The sequence below is a fragment of the Erithacus rubecula genome, assembly GCF_903797595.1.
Source record: "Erithacus rubecula genome assembly, contig: scaffold_449_arrow_ctg1, whole genome shotgun sequence".
Taxonomy (NCBI): domain Eukaryota; kingdom Metazoa; phylum Chordata; class Aves; order Passeriformes; family Muscicapidae; genus Erithacus; species Erithacus rubecula.
Window position 1 is genome coordinate 1 of NW_027635890.1, and position 20,278 is coordinate 20,278.

The following is a 20,278-nucleotide window of genomic DNA, read 5'->3' on the forward strand; positions in this document are numbered from 1 at the left end:
AGAGATTTTGAGGGAGATTTTGGGGATCAGGGGGAGATTTTGGATTTCTGGGAGGGGATTTTGGGGTTCTTGGGGATATTTTTGAGATTTGAGGGAGATTTTGGGGATCTGGGGGGTATTTTGGGGATTTGAGGAAGATTTTGGGGTTCTGGGGGGAAGATTTGGGGGTTCTGGGGGGATATTTTGGGGATTTGAGGGAGATTTGGGGGTTCTGGGAGGGGATTTTGGGGGGGTCACTCCCGTCCCCCCTCCCCCCGGGGGCGTGTCCGTGTCCCTCAATCCCGTGGCCGGAGCGGATTTGGGGAATTTTGGGGATTTCCAGATGATTCCCATTTCCCAGTTCCCCCAGTTGCCCTCCCCCCTCCTCTCCCAGTATTCCCAGTATTCCCAGTGCCCTCCCCCCTCCTCCCCCAGTATTCCCAGTGCCCTCCCCCCTCCTCCCCCAGTATTCCCAGTGCTCCCAGTGCCCTCCCCCCGCGCTCCCAGTATTCCCAGTATTCCCAGTGCTCCCAGTTCTCCCAGTTGCCGGCCTTGCCCTTCCTCCCAGTGCTCCCAGTGCCCTCCCCCCGCGCTCCCAGTGTCCCCGCGAGCTGTCAGGTGACAGCTGGCCCGGGGGGGGGAGGGGAGGGGGGGGGGACAGGCGACCCCGCTTCCCCTTTTGTGGCCATAAAGGGCCGGAGTGGCCGGAGCGGGGGAGGGGGGGACGCGAGGAATGGCCGGGACGGTGAGTGACCCCCGGGGGGGGCGGGGGGACCCCCGGAGACCTGGGGAGGGGGTGACAGTCCTGACAACCCCCCGGACACCTGGGACCCCCCGAGGGGACAGAAACCGCCCCGAGGGGACAGAGATCCCCCCGAGGGGACAGAGACCCCCCGAGGGGACAAAGACCCCCCCCCGAGGGGACAGAGACCCCCCCCCCGAGGGGACAGAGACCCCCCGAGGGGACAGGGACCCCCCCGAGGGGACAGAGACCCCCCGAGGGGACAGGGACCCTCCCGAGGGGACAGAAACCCCCCCCCCGAGGGGATAGAAACCCCCCGAGGGGACAGAGACCCCCCGAGGGGACAGGGACCCCCCCGAGGGGACAGAGACCCCCCGAGGGGACAGGGACCCTCCCGAGGGGACAGGGACCCCCCCCCCGAGGGGACAGGGACCCTCCCGAGGGGACAGGGACCCCCCAAACCATGCGGGTCCCATGTTGGGGGGGGGAGCGGGGGTGACGCCCCCAGACCCCTGGGTGGGCTGTGACCCCCCCCGTGACCCCCCCCCCGTGTCCCCCTCCCCCAGATGCGGGCGCTGCTGGCGCTGACCCTGGCGGTGACAGCGGTGACACCCGGGGGGTCGCACGGGGGGGCTCTGACCTTCCTGGCCCTGGGCGACTGGGGGGGGCTGCCCGACCCCCCCTTCGTCACCCCGCGCCAGGTGGCCACGGCGGCCGCCATGGGCCAGGTGGCCACCGAGCGGGGCGGCGACTTCGTGCTGGCGCTCGGCGACAATTTCTACTACGAGGGGGTGCGGGACGAGTGGGACCCGCGGTTCCAGGTAACGCCCCCGCGGGGACACCCCAAAATCCGGGGTGGTGGGGGAGGGGTTAATCCTGATGGTGTCCCCAATGTCCCCAATGTCCCCCCAGGACACCTTCGAGCGCGTGTTCGTGTCGCCGGGGCTGCGCGGGGTCCCCTGGTACGTCATGGCCGGGAACCACGACCACGCGGGGAATGTCACGGCGCAGCTGAGCTACAGCCGCCACTCGCCACGCTGGTACTGTCCCCAAATGTCCCCGAGTGTCCCCAAATGTCCCCGAGTGTCCCCAAGCCCCCCCTCCATCCCGCAAGGCTTCCCCTGGGATGTCCCCAAGTGTCCCCAAGCCACTGCCTCCACTACTGCCGCCTGTGCCTGGTGCTGGGGGTGTCCCAAGTGTCCCCTTGGTGTCCCCTTGGTGTCCCCAAGCCCTCTCCGGGTGTCCCCAGCCCCGCCTGACATGTCCCCGCATGTCCTCACCGTGTCCCCAAGCGCCCTCGCGTCCCTCAAGCGCTTCCCCCATCCCGAGTGTGGCGCTGGGGTGTCCCCAAACTGTCCCCAAGCCCCTTCAGGGTGTCCCCAAACTGTCCCCACTCCCCTTCAGTGCATCCCCACCATGTCCCCGCTTGTCCCCCACATCCCCACGGTGTCCCCACCATGTCCCCGCGCCTCACAGACGCTTTTTTTTCACACTGGGCTGTCCCCACACCGTCCCCGCCGTGTCCCCAAGTGTCCCCAAGTGTCCCCGCGCTGTCTCCGCAGGCACTTCCCCCACCCCTACTACAGCCTGCGGCTGCACATCCCCGGCTCCAACCGCTCCGCGCGGCTGCTGGTGCTGGACACGGTTCTGCTCTGCGGCCACTCGGACGATTTCGGCCGGGGCGCGACCCCCGCGGGTCCCCGGGACGCGGCGGCTGCCGGGGCTCACCTGGCCTGGCTGCGGGCGCAGCTGGAGGCGGCGGCCGGCGACAGTTTCGTGCTGGTGGCCGGTCACTACCCGGTGTGGTCGGTGGCCAAGCACGGCCCCACGCCCTGCCTGCTGCGGCTGCTGCGGCCGCTGCTGCGGCGCCACCGCGTCACCGCCTACCTGTGCGGCCACGACCACAACCTGCAGGTGAGCGGGGGGGCACGGGGACACCCCCAAAAACTGCCACGGAGCGAGGGGACACCCCCAAAAACTGCCACGGAGTGAGGGGACACCCCCCAAAAACTGCCACAGAGTGAGGGGACACCCCCAAAAACTGCCACAGAGTGAGGGAACACCCCCAAAAACTGCCACAGAGCGAGGGGACACCCCCAAAAAACTGCCACGGAGCGAGGGGACACCCCCAAAAACTGCCACGGATTGAGGGGACACCCCCAAAAACTGCCACGGATTGCGGGGACACCCCCAAAAACTGCCACGGAGTGAGGGGACACCCGCAAAAACTGCCACAGAGCGAGGGGGCACCCCCAAAAACTGCCACGGAGCGAGGGGGCACCCCCAAAAACTGCCACGGAGTGAGGGGACACCCCCAAATTCTGTCACAGAGCGAGGGGACACCCCCCAAAACTGCCACAGAGTGAGAGGACACCCCCAAAAACTGCCACGGAGTGAGGGGACACCCCCAAAAAACTGCCACGGAGTGAGGGGACACCCCCAAAAACTGCCACGGAGCGAGGGGACACCCCCAAAAACTGCCACGGAGCGAGGGGACACCCCCAAAAACTGCCACGGAGTGAGGGGACACCCCCAAATTCTGTCCCAGAGTGTGGGGACACCCCAAGCTCTGCCCCAGATTGCAGGAGCAGCGCTAAAATGGTGTTAAAACGGTGCCCAGGTGTGCGGGGATACCTCAAATTTTACCCAAAATGCGGGGACACCCCAAACTCTGTCCCAGATTGCGGGGACACCCCAAATTGTGCCCCAAAGGTGCGAGGACAGCAATAAAATGGTGTCCCCAAAATCTGGGGTGCCCAGGTGTGCAGAGATACCCCAAATTGTGCCTCAAAGTGCGGGGGCACCCCAAACTCTGCCCCAGATTGCAGGGACACCCCCAAATTCTGTCCCAGAGTGTGGGGACACCCCAAACTCTGTCCCAGATTGCAGGGGCAGCGCTAAAATGGTATCCCCAAAATCTGGGTGCGCAGGTGTGCGGGGATCCCCTAAATGCGGTTTGGGCTGAGCCCAGGTGTGTCCCCCAGGTGTGTCCCCCAGGTGTGTCCCCCTGTAAACCCGCCCTTCTCTCCGCAGTACCTGGAGGAGGGGGGCGTGGGCTACATCCTGAGCGGCGCCGGGAATTTCATGGAGGATTCGCGGCCCCACGAGGGCTCGGTGCCCCCCGGCTCCCTCCGCTTCTTCTTCGGGAGCCCCGCGAGCCCCGGCGGCTTCGCCCACCTGCGCCTGGAGCCCGGAGCCGTCACCGTCACCTTCCTGGAGGCCACCGGGCGCGTCCTGCACCGCGTGACGCTGCCCCCCCGCCACCCCTGAGCGGGGACAACTGGGGACAACTGGGGACAACTGGGGACAACTGGGGACACTGCGACCCCTCCCCTGAGGGACACCCCCTGATCTCTGCATCCCCCCAGGGAACACTGGGAGCACTTCCCCGGGGGACACTCGTGGTCTGTGACCTCTTTGGGGACACTGGGGACAATTGGGGACAACTGGGGACACTGCAACCCCTCCCCTGAGGGACACCCCCTGATCTCTGAATCCTTCCCTGGGGGACACTCGTGATCTGTGACCGCTTTGGGGACACTGGGACCACTGGAACTGGGACCACCGGAGTTGGGGACACAGGAACTGGGACCATTGGAATTGGGGACACTGGAATTGGGGACACCCCGCGATCTCCGACCCCTTTGGGGACACTGGGGACCGGACACTGACCAATGGCCTTGGGGACACTGCGACCCCCGCCTGGCTGCCCCCGTGACCCCAATAAACCCTTTGAACGGCGCCGCCTCCATTGACGGACCCGAAAACGCCGCGATTCGCCCCAAAACCGGGGGCGGAGCCTGAATGTAGTGACCGGGCTGCTGATTGGCTGAGATGAAACGTCAATCATTAAGTAGGCGGGACAACAACACAGTCGTTGATTGGCTGAAGCTGTGCGTCAATCATTCAGTGGGCGGGACACCAGAACAGTCGTTGATTGGCTGAAGCTGTGCGTCAATCATTCAGTGGGCGGGACACCAGAACAGTCGTTGATTGGCTGAAGCTGTGCGTCAATCATTCAGTGGGCGGGACACCAGAACACTCGTTGATTGGCTGAAGTTGTGCGTCAATCATTCAGTGGGCGGGACACCAGAACACTCGTTGATTGGCTGAAGTTGTGCGTCAATCATTCAGTGGGCGGGACAACTCCCTCAGGTCGCCGTTGCTGATTGGCTGAGGGCGGAGGGGCGGCACTTCCGGGAGCGCGGCGGGAGCGCGGCGTGAGGAACCGGGAGACACCGGGAGACACCGGGAGGGACCGGGACGACCCGGAGGGGCCCAGAGGGGCCGAACCGCCCCCGGCACGTCCCGCAGCGCCTCGGGACCGCTCCGAGTCGGCTCCCGGCACCGATCCCGGTGTCGTTCCCGTTCCCGAGGCCGTTCCCGGTTCTTGGTCCCGGTGCGGCCGCCATGGGCCGCCGCAAGTCGAAGCGGAAGCCGCCGCCTAAGAAGAAGATGACGGGGACGCTGGAGACTCAGTTCACGTGTCCGTTCTGCAACCACGAGAAATCCTGCGACGTCAAGATGTGAGCGGGAGGCACCGGGAACCGGGGGGACACCGGGGGGACACCGGGACGGGACACGGGAACCGGGGGGACACCGGGGACCGGGGGGACACCGGGACGGGTCACGGGCACCGGGGGGACACCGGGACGGGACACGGGAACCGGGGGGACACCGGGACGGGACACCGGGAACCGGGAGGACACCGGGAGGACACCGGGACGGGACACGGGAACCGGGGGGACACCGGGAACCGGGGGGACACCAGGGGACACCGGGACGGGACACGGGAACCGGGGGGACACCGGGGGACACCGGGGGGACACCGGGACGGGACACGGGAACCGGGGGGACACCGGGGGGGGGGGTCACGATCCCGTCCCGCCCCCGCAGGGACCGGGCCCGGAACACCGGGGTGATCTCGTGCACCGTGTGCCTGGAGGAGTTCCAGACCCCCATCACCTGTATCCTTACCGGGACCCCCAAACCGGTACCGGGACTCCCCCAAACCGGTACCGGGACACACCCAGATCGGTACCGGGACCCCCAAACCGGTACCGGGACCCCCCAATCATTACCGGGGACCCCCCAGTCGGTACCGGGACCCCCCCAGTCGGTACCGGGACCCCTAAATCGGTACCGGGACCCCCCAATCATTACCGGGACCCCCCAGTCGGTACCGGGACCCCCCAGTCCGTGTTGGAGCCTTAACGGCGCCCCCAGACCTGTCGGAGCCCGTGGACGTTTACAGCGACTGGATCGACGCCTGCGAAGCTGCAAACCAGTGACAGGGGGACACTGGGGACACTGGGGACACTGGGGACACTGCCCTGTTCTGGGGGGACACTGGGGACATTGGGGACATTGCCCTGTCCCCAAACCTGGAGGGTGACAACAGCCCCCGGGACACGGTAACACCCCCAGGACACAGTGACACCCCCAGGACCGAATTTGGGGTGACATTTCCCCCCCCAGGGCTGAATTTGGGGTGACATTTCCCCCCCCAGGACAGAATTTGGGGTGACATTTCCCCCCCCCCCCAGGACAGAATTTGGGGTGACATTTCCCCCCCCAGAACTGAATTTGGGGTGACATTTCCCCCCAGGGCTGAATTTGGGGTGACATTTCCCCCCCAAGGACAGAATTTGGGGTGACATTTCCCCCCCCCAGGATGGAATTTGGGGTGACATTTCCCCCCCCAGAACTGAATTTGGGGTGACATTTCCCCCCCAGGGCTGAATTTGGGGTGACATTTCCCCCCCCAGAACTGAATTTGGGGTGACATTTCCCCCCCCAGGACAGAATTTGGGGTGACATTTCCCCCCCCAGAACTGAATTTGGGGTGACATTCCCCCCCCAGGACAGAATTTGGGGGGACATTTCCCCCCCCAGGGCTGAATTTGGGGTGACATTTCCCCCCCCAGGATGGAATTTGGGGTGACATTTCCCCCCCCAGGACAGAATTTGGGGTGACATTTCCCCCCCCAGAACTGAATTTGGGGTGACATTTCCCCCCAGGGCTGAATTTGGGGTGACATTTCCCCCCCAAGGACAGAATTTGGGGTGACATTTCCCCCCCCAGAACTGAATTTGGGGTGACATTCCCCCCCCAGGACAGAATTTGGGGGGGACATTTCCCCCCCCAGGGCTGAATTTGGGGTGACATTTCCCCCCCCAGGATGGAATTTGGGGTGACATTTCCCCCCCCAGGACAGAATTTGGGGTGACATTTCCCCCCCCAGAACTGAATTTGGGGTGACATTCCCCCCCCAGGACAGAATTTGGGGGGACATTTCCCCCCCCAGGGCTGAATTTGGGGTGACATTTCCCCCCCCAGGATGGAATTTGGGGTGACATTTCCCCCCCAGGACAGAATTTGGGGTGACATTTCCCCCCCCAGGATGGAATTTGGGGTGACATTCCCCCCCCCAGCACCTGAGCCTTGTCCTTGTCCCCAGGGGGGGACAGCGGGACGGGTGTGACGCGTTCTGGGGGGGCTGCCCCAAATAAAGGCCCTGTGCTGGTGTCACTTGTCCCTGCCAGCCCTCAGTGTCACTCAGTGTCACAACAGTGTCCCCTCATTGTCCCCTCAGTGTCCCCTCAGTGTCCCCTCAGTGTCCCCATTGTCCCCATTGTCCCCTCAGTGTCCCCTCATTGTCCCTCAGTGTCCCTCATTGTCCCTGTGTGTCCCCTCATTGTCCCCTCATTGTCCCCTCAGTGTCCCCTCATTGTCCCCTCAGTGTCCCCTCAGTGTCCCCATTGTCCCCTCAGTGTCCCCTCAGTGTCCCCTCAGTGTCCCTCATTGTCACAGTGTCACCTCTGCGTGTGGCTTTTATTGTGCCTCGGTGGCTTCACACGTGGCGGGGGCCGAACCCCCCCTGGGGCTGATCCCCCCAGGCTGGGCCCTGGGACTGATCCCAGTCTGATCCCAGTCTGATCCCACTGGGACTGATCCCAGTCTGATCCCACTGGGGCTGATCCCAGTCTGATCCCACTGGGACTGATCCCAGTCTGATCCCACTGGGACTGATCCCAGTCTGATCCTCTGGGGCTGATCCCAGTCTGATCCTCTGGGGCTGATCCCAGTCTGATCCCACTGGGACTGATCCCAGTCTGATCCCTCTGGGGCTGATCCCAGTCTGATCCCTCTGGGGCTGATCCCAGTCTGATCCCACTGGGGCTGATCCCAGTCTGATCCCTCTGGGGCTGATCCCAGTCTGATCCCCCCGGGATTATTTCCCTTCCAGGGATTCAGATTTTCCCCCAGGATCAATCCCAGGATCGTTTCCTCCCCTGTAGGATCAGATTTCCCCCCAGGATCAATCCCAGGGTCGATCCCGGGATCGTTTCCCCCTCGAGGGATCTGGATTTCCCCCAGGATCAATCCCAGGATCGTTTACCCCCCAGGATCAATCCCAGGGTTGATCCCGGGATCGTTTTCCCCTCGAGGGATCCGGATTTCCCCCCAGGATCAGTCCCAGGATCAATCCCAGGATCGTTTCCTCCCCTTTAGGGTCAGATTTCCCCCCCCAGGATCAGTCCCAGGGCCGAGCCCGGCTCCGGTGTCCCGTCCCCGGTGCCGGTGCCGGTGCCATCCCGGTGCCGGTGCGATCCCGGTGCCGGTGCCGGTGCCATCCCGGTGCCGGTGCCATCCCGGTGCCGGTGCCATCCCGGTGCCGGTGCCATCCCGGTGCTGGTCCGATCCCGGTGCCGGTGCCATCCCGGTGCCGGTGCCGGTGCCATCCCGGTGCCGGTGCCATCCCGGTGCCGGTGCCATCCCGGTGCCGGTCCGATCCCGGTGCCGGTGCCATCCCGGTGCCGGTGGCGGTGCCGGCGCGGCGGGGCGCGGTGAGGCCGGTGACGAGCGGTGCGGGGGGTGCAAGCGGCCGCGCTGCCGGCGGCTACTGGGAGTTGTAGAGGCCGTCGTGGCCGTCGTAGCCGTCGTGGCCCAGCAGCTCGGGGCCCCCGCAGTACTTGGGGTCGTAGACCTGCCGCGGGAGCCCGTACACCGTCATGCCCTGCTGGGACGCGCCCTTGTTGCTGCCCATCTGCAGCCCGATGGTCATGGTGTCGCAGTGCTCCATGCCCAGCGCCGGCTCGAAGATCTGCCGCTTGGTCCCCGGCGCCGTCATCCCCGCCTGCGGAGCCCGGAGTCACTTTGTGCCCTGCCCAGAGTCACTTTGTGCCCCTCAGATCCCTTTGTGCCCCTCAGATCCCTTTGTGCCCCTCTTCAAATCCCTTTGTGCCCTGCCCAGAGTCACTTTGTGCCCTGCCCAGAGTCACTTTGTGCCCCTCAAATCCCTTTGTGCCCCTCTTCAAATCCCTTTGTGCCCTGCCCAGAGTCACTTTGTGCCCCTCAAATCCCTTTGTGCCCTGCCCAGAGTCACTTTGTGCCCTGCCCAGAGTCACTTTGTGCCTCCTCAGATCCCTTTGTGCCCTGCTCAGAGTCACTTTGTGCCCCTCAAATCCCTTTGTGCCCTGCTCAGAGTCACTTTGTGCCTCCTCAAATCCCTTTGTGCCCCTCAGATCCCTTTGTGCCCTGCCCAGAGTCACTTTGTGCCCTGCTCAGAGTCACTTTGTGCCCCTCAGATCCCTTTGTGCCCCTCCTCAGATCCCTTTGTGCCCTGCCCAGAGTCACTTTGTGCCCTGCCCAGAGTCACTTTGTGCCTCCTCAGATCCCTTTGTGCCCTGCTCAGAGTCACTTTGTGCCTCCTCAAATCCCTTTGTGCCCTGCTCAGAGTCACTTTGTGCCTCCTCAAATCCCTTTGTGCCCTGCTCAGAGTCACTTTGTGCCTCCTCAGATCCCTTTGTGCCCCTCAGATCCCTTTGTGCCCTGCCCAGAGTCACTTTGTGCCCTGCTCAGAGTCACTTTGTGCCCCTCAGATCCCTTTGTGCCCCTCCTCAGATCCCTTTGTGCCCTGCCCAGAGTCACTTTGTGCCCCTCAGATCCCTTTGTGCCCTGCTCAGAGTCACTTTGTGCCCCTCAGATCCCTTTGTGCCCTGCCCAGAGTCACTTTGTGCCCCTCAGATCCCTTTGTGCCCCTCCTCAAATCCCTTTGTGCCCTGCTCAGAGTCACTTTGTGCCTCCTCAAATCCCTTTGTGCCCTGCCCAGAGTCACTTTGTGCCCCTCAAATCCCTTTGTGCCCTGCCCAGAGTCACTTTGTGCCCCTCAGATCCCTTTGTGCCCTGCTCAGAGTCACTTTGTGCCCCTCAGATCCCTTTGTGCCCCTCCTCAGATCCCTTTGTGCCCTGCTCAGTCACTTTGTGCCTCCTCAGATCCCTTTGTGCCCCTCAAATCCCTTTGTGCCCTGCCCAGAGTCACTTTGTGCCCTGCCCAGAGTCACTTTGTGCCTCCTCAGATCCCTTTGTGCCCTGATCAGAGTCACTTTGGCCCCTCCTCAAATCCCTTTGTCCCCTCAAATCACTTTGTTCCTCTTCAAATCACTTTGTTCCTCCTCAAATCCCTTTCTGCCCCTCAAATCCTTTAGTCCCCTCGTCAAATCCCTTTGTGCCCTCCTCAGATCCCTTTGTGCCCCCGGGCTTGGCATCCCCGGGAGCCCAGAGTCCCTTTGTCCCCTCCTCAGATCCCTTTGCCCCCTCCTCAAATCCCTTTGTGCCCTGTTCAGAGTCCCTTTTGTCCCCTCCTCAGATCCCTTTGGCCCCTCGTCAAATCCCTTTGTGCCCCCGGGCTTGGCATCCCCACCTGGGGAGCCCAGAGTCCCTCGGTGCCCTGCTCAAAGTCCCTTTGTGCCTCCCCAAATCCCTTTCTTCCCCCAGGGGTGGCACTGTCCCCCTGCAGTATCCCCCTGTCCCCCAGGGGTGTCCCTGTCCCCATCCCTGTCCCCCAGGGCTGTCCCCCTGCAGTATCCCCCTGTCCCCCAGGGGTGTCCCTGTCCCCCAGGGGTGTCCCTGTCCCCATCCCCATCCCTGTCCCTGTCCCCCAGGGGTGTCCCTGTCCCCCAGGGCTGTCCCCCTGTCCCCATCCCCTCCCTGTCCCCCAGGGCTGTCCTCCTGTCCCCATCCCCATTCCTGTCCCTGTCCCCCTGTCCCCATCCCCATCCCTGTCCCTGTCCCCCAGGGGTGTCCCTGTCCCCCAGGGCTGTCCCCCTGTCCCCCAGGGCTGTCCCCCTGTCCCCATCCCTGTCCCTGTCCCCCAGGGGTATCCCTGTCCCCCAGGGCTGTCCCCCTCCCCTCCCTGTCCCCTACCTGGCTGGCTCCTTTGTTGGTGCCCATCTGGAGGCTGATGGTCGCCTGGTCCAGCGGTTGGTCCGTGCCCAGTTTGGGGTCGTACAGGTGCCGCCGTGTCCCGTACGCCGTCATGCCCTGCTGGCTGGCGAACTTGTTGGTGCCCATCTGGGGACAGACACGGTGTCACCGAGTGTCCCCGAGGTGCTGTCACCCCCCCGGTGTCCCCCGGTGTCCCCAGTGTCACCTGCAGCCCGATGATGTTCCTGCCCTCGCGCAGTTTCTCGGGGTGGAAGCGCCGCTGCTGCTTCTCGGCGTATTTCACCCCCAAACCCCCCACGTTGTTCCCCTTTGTCTTGGCCTGGAGAGAACGTGGGGGTTGGGGGGGGGCTCAGGGGGACCTCACAGACCCCAAATACCCTCCCCAATTTCAAATATCCTCTCCAGACCCCAAATACCCTCCCCAAACCACAGATACCCTCCCCAAATCTCAAATACCTTCCCCAGACCCCAAATACCCTCCCAAACCCCAAATACCCTCCCCAAATTTCAAATATCCTCCCCAAACCCCAAATACCTTCCCCAAACCACAGATACCCACCTCAAATACCCTCCCCAAATTTCAAATACCCTCCCCACACCCCAAATACCCTCCCCAGACCCCAAATACCCTCCCCACACCCAAAATACCCTCCCTAAATCCCAAATACCCTCCCCACACCCCAAATACCCCCTCTGGACCCCCCCCCTCCCAGGTGAGCGAGCAGCCTGTGGCTTTGTAACCTCCAAGGGGACACAAGGACCCCCCAGGACCCCATCCCACTCCCCCCAGGACCCCCCCAGGACCCCATCCAACCCCCTCAGGACCCCCCCAGGGCCCCATCCCAGCCCCCCAGGACCCCCCAGGACCCCATCCCACTCCCCCAGGACGCCCCAGGGCCCCATCCCAGCCCCCCAAGACCCCCCAGGACCCCCCAGGACCCCATCCCAGCCCCCCAGGACCCCCCAGGACCCCGTCCCACCCCAGGGAGGTCACCTGGCTGGCGAGGGCGATGAGGGTGGACTGCACCTGGGTGTGGTTGGTGTTCTCGAAGAGGTCGTTGGCCTCGAAGATGTCGTGGGGCTTCACCCCGTAGCGTGTGATGGCCCTCAGGAAGTTCCCGATGTTCTCCAGCTGCGCCCGGGGGGATTCAAAGCCGAATTTGGGGTCAGAGCCCCACCCCAGACCCTCCCCCACAAACCCCGAGGTGTTTTTGGGGGGGTTTCCCCTCACCTTGTGCCAATTCTGGACGGGTTCGTTCACCTTGGGCACCGAGCCCGGCTGCAGTTTGTTGATGAGCCTGGAGGGGGCAGCACAGGTGAGGGAGCACAGGTGAGGTCAGTGGGGGTGACCCCAGATGACCCCAGAATCAGGGATTGGGGTGGGGGGGGGGACAGGGTTGTGGTCAGCAGGGGTCAGCCCAGGTGAGGGGTGGGGTTAAAACGGGGCTGAGTTCCAGGAGGATCATCCCAGGGGTCAGGGGACAGTCACAGCCCGGCCAGGCCAGCACTGGGGTCACACGGGGTCACAGGGGGTCACGGGGGGTCACGGGGGGGTCACGGGGGGTCACGGGGGGTCGTACTCGCAGAGGATGACGCCGTCCTTGAGCCCGTCCATGAAGTTGTCCCCGATCCGGCGCCCCGTGGTCCCCTCGATCCAGGCACGGAGCTCCCGCTCGTGCTGAGGGTCGTACTTCTGGGCCAGCTGTGGGGACACGGGGACAGCGCGGGGACACCGTCACGGGGGTGGGACAGCAGGGGGACAGCACCAGGGGGACACGGGGACACTGCCAGGGGGGTAGGACAGCAGGGGGACAGCACCAGGGGGACACGGGGACACTGCCAGGGGGACACGGGGACACTGCCAGGGGGGTGGGACAGCAGGGGGACAACACCAGGGGGACACAGGGACACTGTCAGGGGGGTGGGACAGCAGGGGGACAACACCAGGGGGACACGGGGACACTGTCGGGAGGGTGGCACAACACGGGGACAGCATCACCACAAGTTAGCACGGGGACAGCACCAGGGGGACACAGGGACACTGCCAGGGGGGTGGGACAGCACGAGGGACACATGGGGACACCGCCAGGGGGGACACGGAGAATGTGGGGGACACCATCGCGGACACGAGGGGGACACGGGGAAGGAGAACAAGGAGGATGTGGGGACAGCGCTGGGGACATGGGGACACTGCCGGGGGTGGGGGGGACACATCCCCCTTAACCATAAAGGTGACACGGAGAACGTGGGGGACACCGTAAAGGGACTTTGGGGACACCGTAAAGGGGATTTTGGGGACACCGTAAAGGGGATTTTGGGGACACCCGGAGGGAAGAAGTGGCAGCCGCGCCGAGGACCGAGAATCGCCGGTGCCCCCCGTTTTTCCCCCGGTGCCGGGGGGGCGGAGGGACCCGGGAGGGCCGGGGGTACCCGGACCCCCCCCCGCCCCGCCCCGGCCCCCCCGGGAGCCGCGGGCCACCGGGCCGGCCGAACCTTTGCCCATATATAGCCCCGGGCCGGGGCCGCCGCCGCCCGCCCGCCGCGCTCCGCCGCCTTATAAGGGCTCACGGCGGGGCCGGGGGGGCTCCGGGCCCCCCCCGAGCACCGATCCCCCCCCTCCCGTTAACCCTTAACGGGCCGGTGCTCTGCGGGACCCCCCTCGCTGTGTCGGTATCCGGCATCTCCCCCCGAACCGCCCCCCCCGTTAACCCTTAACGGGCGGACACCCGGAGCTCCCGCCGGGGGTCTCGGTGTCCTCCCGCTCCGTTCCGGTGTCGCCCCCTCCCCTCATCAGTACAGCGGGGGATCCCGGTGTCGCCCCCCCCCTCAATTCGGTGTCCGTCACCTCCCGCGGGACCCCCCGAATCCCTTCGGGGTTAACCCTTAACGGGAGGAGCCCCCGGTGCTCACGGGGTGTCGCCACCCCGGGACCCCCATCCCGAGCGGGACCCGGTGCTCGTCACCTCCTCGAGAACCGGGGGGATCCCAACAGACCCCCACTCCCGGTTAACCCTTAACGACCCGGAGCCCGGCGGGACCCCCCGGTGCTCACGGGGCGGGGGGGAGCCCCGGTGTCGCCCCCTCCCCTCCTCATCGCCGCCGGGGACGCGGCGCCATCACCTCCCGCTGCCGGAGGGACCGGGGGGTGCGGGGCTCACCCTGCCCGGTAAACCGGAGAGCGCCGGGACCCCCGGGGAGGGAGGGGGGGACCCCCCGGTGCCGCCCCCCTGTCCCGGTGCCCGTCCCTGCCCGCCCGGGGCAGCACCAGGGACAGCGCCGGGTCCCGCCCCCGCTCCCGCCGGGTCCTGTCGCGACCCCGGCCCGCCCCCGGTGCTGTCCCGACCCCGGGAGGGTCGCACCCGCCCGGATCCCCCCGGTTGGGTTCGGCTCGGTTCGGTTCGGTGCCGCTCACCTTGTTCTTCACCTCGGCCGAGAGCCCGTAGGCGGGGCCGCGGTTGAAGTGCGCGTTGGACATTTCGGGGGTCGCGGGGGGGTCTCGGTGGCTCCGCTGGGGGTCGAGGCGAGCGGGTGGCGCCGGTTCGGGGCTGTCCCGGGTGGGTTCGGGGCTGTCCCGGGTGGGTTCGGGCTGTCCCGGGTGGGTTCGGGCTGTCCCGGGTCGGGTCGGTGCCCTCGGGTCGGCTCGGTGCCCTCGGGTCGGGTCGGTGCCCTCGCTCGCTCCCTCCCGCTCCCGTCCCGGCGCCGCCGCCGCCACTTTTAAAAGTGGGCGGTGGGCGCGGAGCCCCCCCGGGCCGGCCCGGCCGCAGCCAATCCGCGGCCTCCGCCGCGCTGACGTCACGGCGGGGCGGGTGATGGCGTCATTTTTTCCACATTTAGCGGGGGGGATCCCGAAGGGGGGGGATCCCGGGGGGGGGCAGGAGAGTCCCGGAACGCCCCCCCCCCACCAAAACCGGCCCTTTCCCGTTCTCCCCCCCTCCCACCCGACACCCGCATCCCCTCCCCCCGGGTCACCGGGTGCCCCCCTGGAGCGGGGACCCCCCCCAGGCCAGCGGGGTCACTCCACGGTGCCGGGGACCCCCGGGATTACCCGGGGTCTCTTCCCCGGCCACTCGGGACCCCCCCGTGCCGCGGACCCCCCAGGACACCGCGCTCTCCCCCCGCCGCGTCCCCCACTCGGTGCCGTCACCGGATCGGACTCCGCCGCCCCCTCGGGGGGGGGACACGACTCGTCACGGGTGGGGAATGTCCCCCTCCCCTTCTCCTCCCCCAGTCCGTCCCCGCCCCCTTCCCGTGATTCCGAGACCCCCCCCAGGCACGGGGGGGACACCCAGGATCCCCCCCCCGCCCCGGGAATTTGGGGAACCCCTCATCCCCCCCCCCCGGAGCTGCCGTTCCCGTTTAACGGAGCCGCTGGTGCTCTGACATCATCGATAAACCCCGTATGACGTCACCGCCTATCCCCGTCCCTGAGCTCATCCCGGGGTCCCGCTCTGACGTCACGGGGGAAACCCCTCCGAGCCCCGCCCCCGCGCTCCCTGCCAATCACCTCGCTGGAGGGGAAAACCGCGCGCTGATTGGCCGAGCCCTCAGGCCCCACCCCCTGATCTCAGCCAACATGGCGGCGCCCAGCGGCGCGACCCGGCGTGGGGACAGCGAGGCTCGGCCGTGACCCGCGACAGACACGGCGACAGAAACGGCGACACCGCGGCCACATGCGGCTGAACTGGGTCCGGGCGCTGCCCCGGGGGCTCTGGGGCCGCCCCGGGGTTCCGGAGGTGCGGGGGACTCTGGCGGGACGTGGGGCAGAGAGGGGCAGTGGGGGGGTCTGGGGACACGGCGGGGACACCGCGGGGACACGGGGACAGGCGTGTGACCCCTTCTCCTCTCCCCAGCTGTGTCGCAGCTTGTGCCAGCGCCCCGCGCGCGCCCCCACTGAAGGCGGTGACATCGCGGGGACCCCGAAACCCCGCGGGCCGCGGCGGAGCCACCCCACGGACCGCGACACCCCCGGGGGTGACACTGCGGGGGGCGCCGCCTCGGGAACCTCGACGTGGCAGCGCCGGGAGCTCCCGCGGGGGGGTGACACCTTTGGGGGTGACACCTCGAGGGGTGACACCTTTAGGGGTGACACCTTTGGGGGTGACACCTCGAGGGGTGACACCTTTAGGGGTGACACCTTTAGGAGTGACACCTCGAGGGGTGACACCTTTGGGAGTGACACCTCGAGGGGTGACACCTTTAGGAATGACACTTTTAAGGGTGACACCTCGAGGGGTGACACTTTTAAGGGTGACACCTTTGGGAGTGACACCTCGAGGGGTGACACCTCGAGGGGTGACACTTTTAAGGGTGACACCTTTGGGAGTGACACCTCGAGGGGTGACACCTTTAGGGGTGACACCTTTGGGAGTGACACCTCGAGGAGTGACACCTTTAGGGGTGACACTTTTAAGGGTGACACCTTTAGGGGTGACACCTTTGGGAGTGACACCTCGAGGGGTGACACCTTTAGGAATGACACTTTTAAGGGTGACACCTCGAGGGGTGACACTTTTAAGGGTGACACCTTTAGGGATGACACCTTTGGGAGTGACACCTCGAGGGGTGCCACTTTTAAGGATGACCCTTCTAAGAGTGGCACCTCTGGCGGTGACACCTCCGAGGCCCCATCGCGACGCCGCCGCTCTCAGCAGCGCCGCGAGGACCCGCACCGCGATGGTGACAGCGGTGACAGCGGTGACAGCGGCCCCGCCGCCTTCGCCGCCGCTCTCCGGGACGCCGCGCGCTCCCCGCCGGGGCGCGGCGGGCGGCTGGCGCTGGTGGAGGCGGCGCTGGCGGCGATGCCGGCGCTGGGCGCGGAGCGCAGCCTGCCCGCCTATAACGCGCTGCTGCGGCTGCTGCCCCGCGGGCGCTGGGTGCCGCGCGGCGCCGTGCAGCGCCTGCTCTTCCCGTTCCCGCGGCAGCAGGAGTGCGGCCTGCAGCTGCTCGAGCAGATGGAGCGATACGGTGCGTGCGCGACGCCCCCCTGCGCCATTTCGGGGGTCTTGTCGCGCTGGGTGTCACCCCCTCGCTGTGCCTGTGGGGTGTCCCTGCTGTTGGCACTCCGTGTCCCCTCCGTGCTGTCTGTGTGCAGCCCGTGTCCCTCCCCGTGTCACCTGTGCCCTCAGTGTGCCCAGGTGTGATGGCACACACGGAGACGTGGTTCCTGCTGCTGTCACCCCAATGTCCCCACATCCCCAATGTCCCCATGTCCTCAGTGTCCCCAATGTCCCCACATCCCCATGTCCTCAGTGCTCCCAATGTCCCCACATCCCCAATGTCCCCATGTCCTCAGTGTCCCCAATGTCCCCACATCCCCAATGTCCCCATGTCCTCAGTGCTCCCAATGTCCCCATGTCCTCAGTGTTCCCAGTGTCCCCACATCCCCAATGTCCCCTCAATGTCCCAGTATCCCCCATGTCCCCAATGTCTCCATTTCCCCCGTTTCCCCAATGTCCCCTCTGTCCCAAATATCCCCACATCCCCAATGTCCCCTCAATGTCCCCATGTCCCCTACATCCCCAATGTCCCCCATATCCCCACTGTCCTCTCAGTGTCCCCAATATCCCCAATGTTCCCCATGTCCCCAGTATCCCCTCAGTGTCCCCAATGTCCCCATGTCCCCAGTATCCCCTCAGTGTCCCCAATGTCCCCATGTCCCCAATCCCCCCAATGTCCCCAATATCCCCTCAATGTCCCCATGTCCCCAATATCACCTCAATGTCCCCAATATCCCCTCAATGTCCCCAATGTCCCCAATGTCCCCTCAATGTCCCCATGTCCCCAATGTCCCCATGTCCCAGGCGTGGTGCCCGACGCCGAGACGCGTTTCCTGCTGCTGGGGGTGTTTGGGCCGCGCAGCCGCCCGCTCAGGAAGGTGCAGAGGATGATGTTCTGGCTGCCCCGATTCCGGCAGCTGGACCCCCACCCGCTGCCCCCCCAGCTGCCCCCCGGGCTGGGCACAGCGCGCCTGGGGCTGCAGCGCATCGCCACCGAGCCGGGGGCCAGTGTCACTGTCATCCAGGTGAGCACGGGGACAGGGACAGGGACAGGGACAGGGACAGGGACAGGGCTGGGGCTGCAGCGCATCGCCACCGAGCCGGGGGCCAGTGTCACTGTCATCCAGGTGAGCACGGGGACAGGGACAGGGACAGGGACAGGGACAGGGACAGGGACAGGGACAGGGCTGGGGCTGCAGCGCATCGCCACCGAGCTGGGGGCCAGTGTCACTGTCATCCAGGTGAGCACGGGGACAGGGACAGGGACAGGGACAGGGACAGGGACAGGGACAGGGATGGGGACAGGGACAGGGACAGGGACAGGGACAGGGACAGGGACACTGGGGACAGGGACAGGGACAGGGACAGGGACAGGGACAGGGACACATTTGGGGCCAGGGCCATGCTGGGGGAACAGTGACAGTGACACATTTGGGGACAGTGACAGTGACAGGGACACAGTTGGGGACACTGACAGTGACACATTTGGGGACAGTGACAGTGACACATTTGGGGACAGTGACAGTGACAGTGACACATTTGGGACAGTGACAGGGCCACAGTTGGGGCCAGGGCCATGCTGGGGGAACAGTGACAGTGACAGGGCCACATTTGGGGACAGTGACAGTGACACATTTGGGGACAGTGACAGTGACAGGGCCACATTTGGGGACAGTGACAGTGACAGGGACACATTTGGGGCCAGGGCCATGCTGGGCTGTCCCTGCAGTGACCCCTGTCCCCCCCCCCGCAGCCGCCCGTGCCGGACACAGGGCAGGACTGGGGCTCTGTCCAGCCCTACATCGTCAGTGAGTTCTGGGCTCTGGGGGGGGGGGGCTCGGGTTTGAGGGGTTGGGGGTCCCTTGGGAGGGATTGGGGGTTCCCTGGTGGTCTCTGTGAGGGAGTTTGGGGTCCCCTGGTGGTCCATGGGGTGGGGTCTGGGGTCCCTGGGGTGGGGTTCAGGGTCCCTGTGAGGTTTTTGGGGTCCCTGTGGGGTTTTTGGGGTCCCTGTGAGGTTTTTGGGGTCCCTGTGGGTTTTTGGGGTCCCTGGTGCTCCCTGTGAGGTTTTTGGGGTCCCTGTGGGGTTTTTGGGGTCCCTGGTGCTCCCTGTGAGGTTTTTGGGGTCCCTGTGGGGTTTTTGGGGTTCCTGGTGCTCCCTGTGGGGTTTTTGGGGTCCCTGTGGGTTTTTTGGGGTCCCTGGTGCTCCCTGTGGGGTTTTTGGGGTCCCTGTGGGGTTTTTGGGGTCCCTGGTGCTCCCTGTGAGGTTTTTGGGGTCCCTGTGGGGTTTTTGGGGTCCCTGGTGCTCCCTGTGAGGTTTTTGGGGTCCCTGGTGCTCCCTGTGAGGTTTTTGGGGTCCCTGCCGTGCCCCCCAGGCTCCCAGAGCCCCGAGCAGAGGCAGCTCCTGGCCCAGCACGGCCCCTCCCACCCCGTGTTCGTCGAGGGGCCCTTCCCGCTCTGGCTCCGCGGGACCCTCCTCAAATACTTCGTCTTACGGGGGGACCCCCTGCCCCCGCACCTCAGGGTGAGTCTGGGGGATCCCGGGGGGGGGCACAGGGACCCCCAGAACATTCCAGACCCCCCCCTTTGCTCGCCAGGACCCCCCCCCAGACCCCGAGCGCAGCTTTTACTTCCCGCTGCGCCTGGAGCTGGAGCTGGAGCGCGGCCCCTGGGACGACGACGAGTTCGATGTGGACGAAGGTGATTTTGGGGGGGGTCGGGGTGGGATTTTGGGGGGTCCCCGCGCCCCCCCTGACCCGCCTGCCGCTGCCTGCAGTGGAGGAGGGTCCCGTGTTCGCCCTGTGCGTGGCGGGGGCGAGTGACCGGCGCACCTTGGCCAGGTGGATCTCGGGGCTGCAGCAGCAGAACCCGGTGCTGGGGCGCACGCCCGTCGTGTTCCGCCTCTCCGAGGGGGGAGACCCCCCTGCTGACCCCCAGGAGGGACCCCAGACCCCCCAGCTGGGCACGGGGAGCCCCCCAGCGGCGGGGCTGGAGCCCCCCGAGGGGCAGGAGGGGGGGCAGCCAGGGGGAGACCCCCCGAAAAGGGGTGCGGAATAAAGGGGTGCTGTGATGGATGGAGAGGGGGTCTCGTGTTTTCAGGAGTCTGGGGGGGTTTGGGGGGGGTTGTGACCACCCAAAACTCGGTGCTCACACCAGGGGGATTTGGGGGACCCTCCCCAATTTCGTGCCCCCACAAACCCAGGTGGTGCTGGGTGAATTTGGGGGAGCCCAGGGGGTGATTGGGGGGGGGGAATTGTGCCCCCTCCTCAATTTGGGGGGTCCCCGGTGATTCTGGGAGGAGGGGAGGGGAGTTCCCCCTAAGTTTGGGGGGGT

The 20,278-nt window shown here is 65.9% G+C and overlaps 4 protein-coding genes across 6 annotated transcripts in view; 3 read left to right on the forward strand and 1 right to left on the reverse strand.

Moving 5' to 3' along the window:
* Positions 1–712: 712 nt before the first annotated feature.
* On the forward strand, positions 713–4,223 carry ACP5 (acid phosphatase 5, tartrate resistant; the record flags this gene model as incomplete). Its single annotated transcript, XM_079332692.1, has 5 exons — positions 713–724; positions 1,288–1,542; positions 1,634–1,761; positions 2,284–2,635; positions 3,755–4,223. The coding sequence occupies 5 exons, from the start codon at positions 713–715 to the stop codon at positions 3,989–3,991; spliced, it is 984 nt and encodes a 327-aa protein (XP_079188818.1). The 3' UTR covers positions 3,992–4,223.
* A 675-nt stretch (positions 4,224–4,898) lies between these two features.
* On the forward strand, positions 4,899–6,043 carry ELOF1 (elongation factor 1). The gene is made up of 3 exons (XM_079332693.1): positions 4,899–5,247; positions 5,618–5,688; positions 5,948–6,043. The coding sequence occupies exons 1-3, from the start codon at positions 5,132–5,134 to the stop codon at positions 6,010–6,012; spliced, it is 252 nt and encodes an 83-aa protein (XP_079188819.1). The 5' UTR covers positions 4,899–5,131; the 3' UTR covers positions 6,013–6,043.
* A 2,503-nt stretch (positions 6,044–8,546) lies between these two features.
* Positions 8,547–20,278, reverse strand: part of CNN1 (calponin 1) — a 31,603-nt gene continuing 19,871 nt past the window's right edge. The window contains exons 1-8 of one of the 3 annotated variants that reach the window (XM_079332690.1): positions 14,540–14,715; positions 14,365–14,497; positions 12,533–12,654; positions 12,184–12,250; positions 11,947–12,084; positions 11,158–11,271; positions 10,932–11,078; positions 8,547–8,862 (exon numbers count right to left, since the gene is read on the reverse strand). In XM_079332690.1, coding sequence (XP_079188816.1) covers positions 8,626–8,862; positions 10,932–11,078; positions 11,158–11,271; positions 11,947–12,084; positions 12,184–12,250; positions 12,533–12,654; positions 14,365–14,427 — 888 coding nt within the window. In that variant the 5' untranslated portion in view covers positions 14,428–14,497; positions 14,540–14,715 and the 3' untranslated portion in view covers positions 8,547–8,625. Of the gene's footprint in view, positions 8,863–10,931; positions 11,079–11,157; positions 11,272–11,946; positions 12,085–12,183; positions 12,251–12,532; positions 12,655–14,364; positions 14,716–20,278 lie in introns of those variants that run through there. The other 2 variants (XM_079332691.1, XM_079332689.1) reach the window with 2 other exon arrangements.
* LOC306816220 (evolutionarily conserved signaling intermediate in Toll pathway, mitochondrial-like) lies at positions 16,425–20,002 on the forward strand (the record flags this gene model as incomplete). Its single annotated transcript, XM_079332694.1, has 7 exons — positions 16,425–16,439; positions 16,529–16,916; positions 17,753–17,973; positions 18,702–18,756; positions 19,321–19,469; positions 19,543–19,645; positions 19,722–20,002. The coding sequence occupies 7 exons, from the start codon at positions 16,425–16,427 to the stop codon at positions 20,000–20,002; spliced, it is 1,212 nt and encodes a 403-aa protein (XP_079188820.1).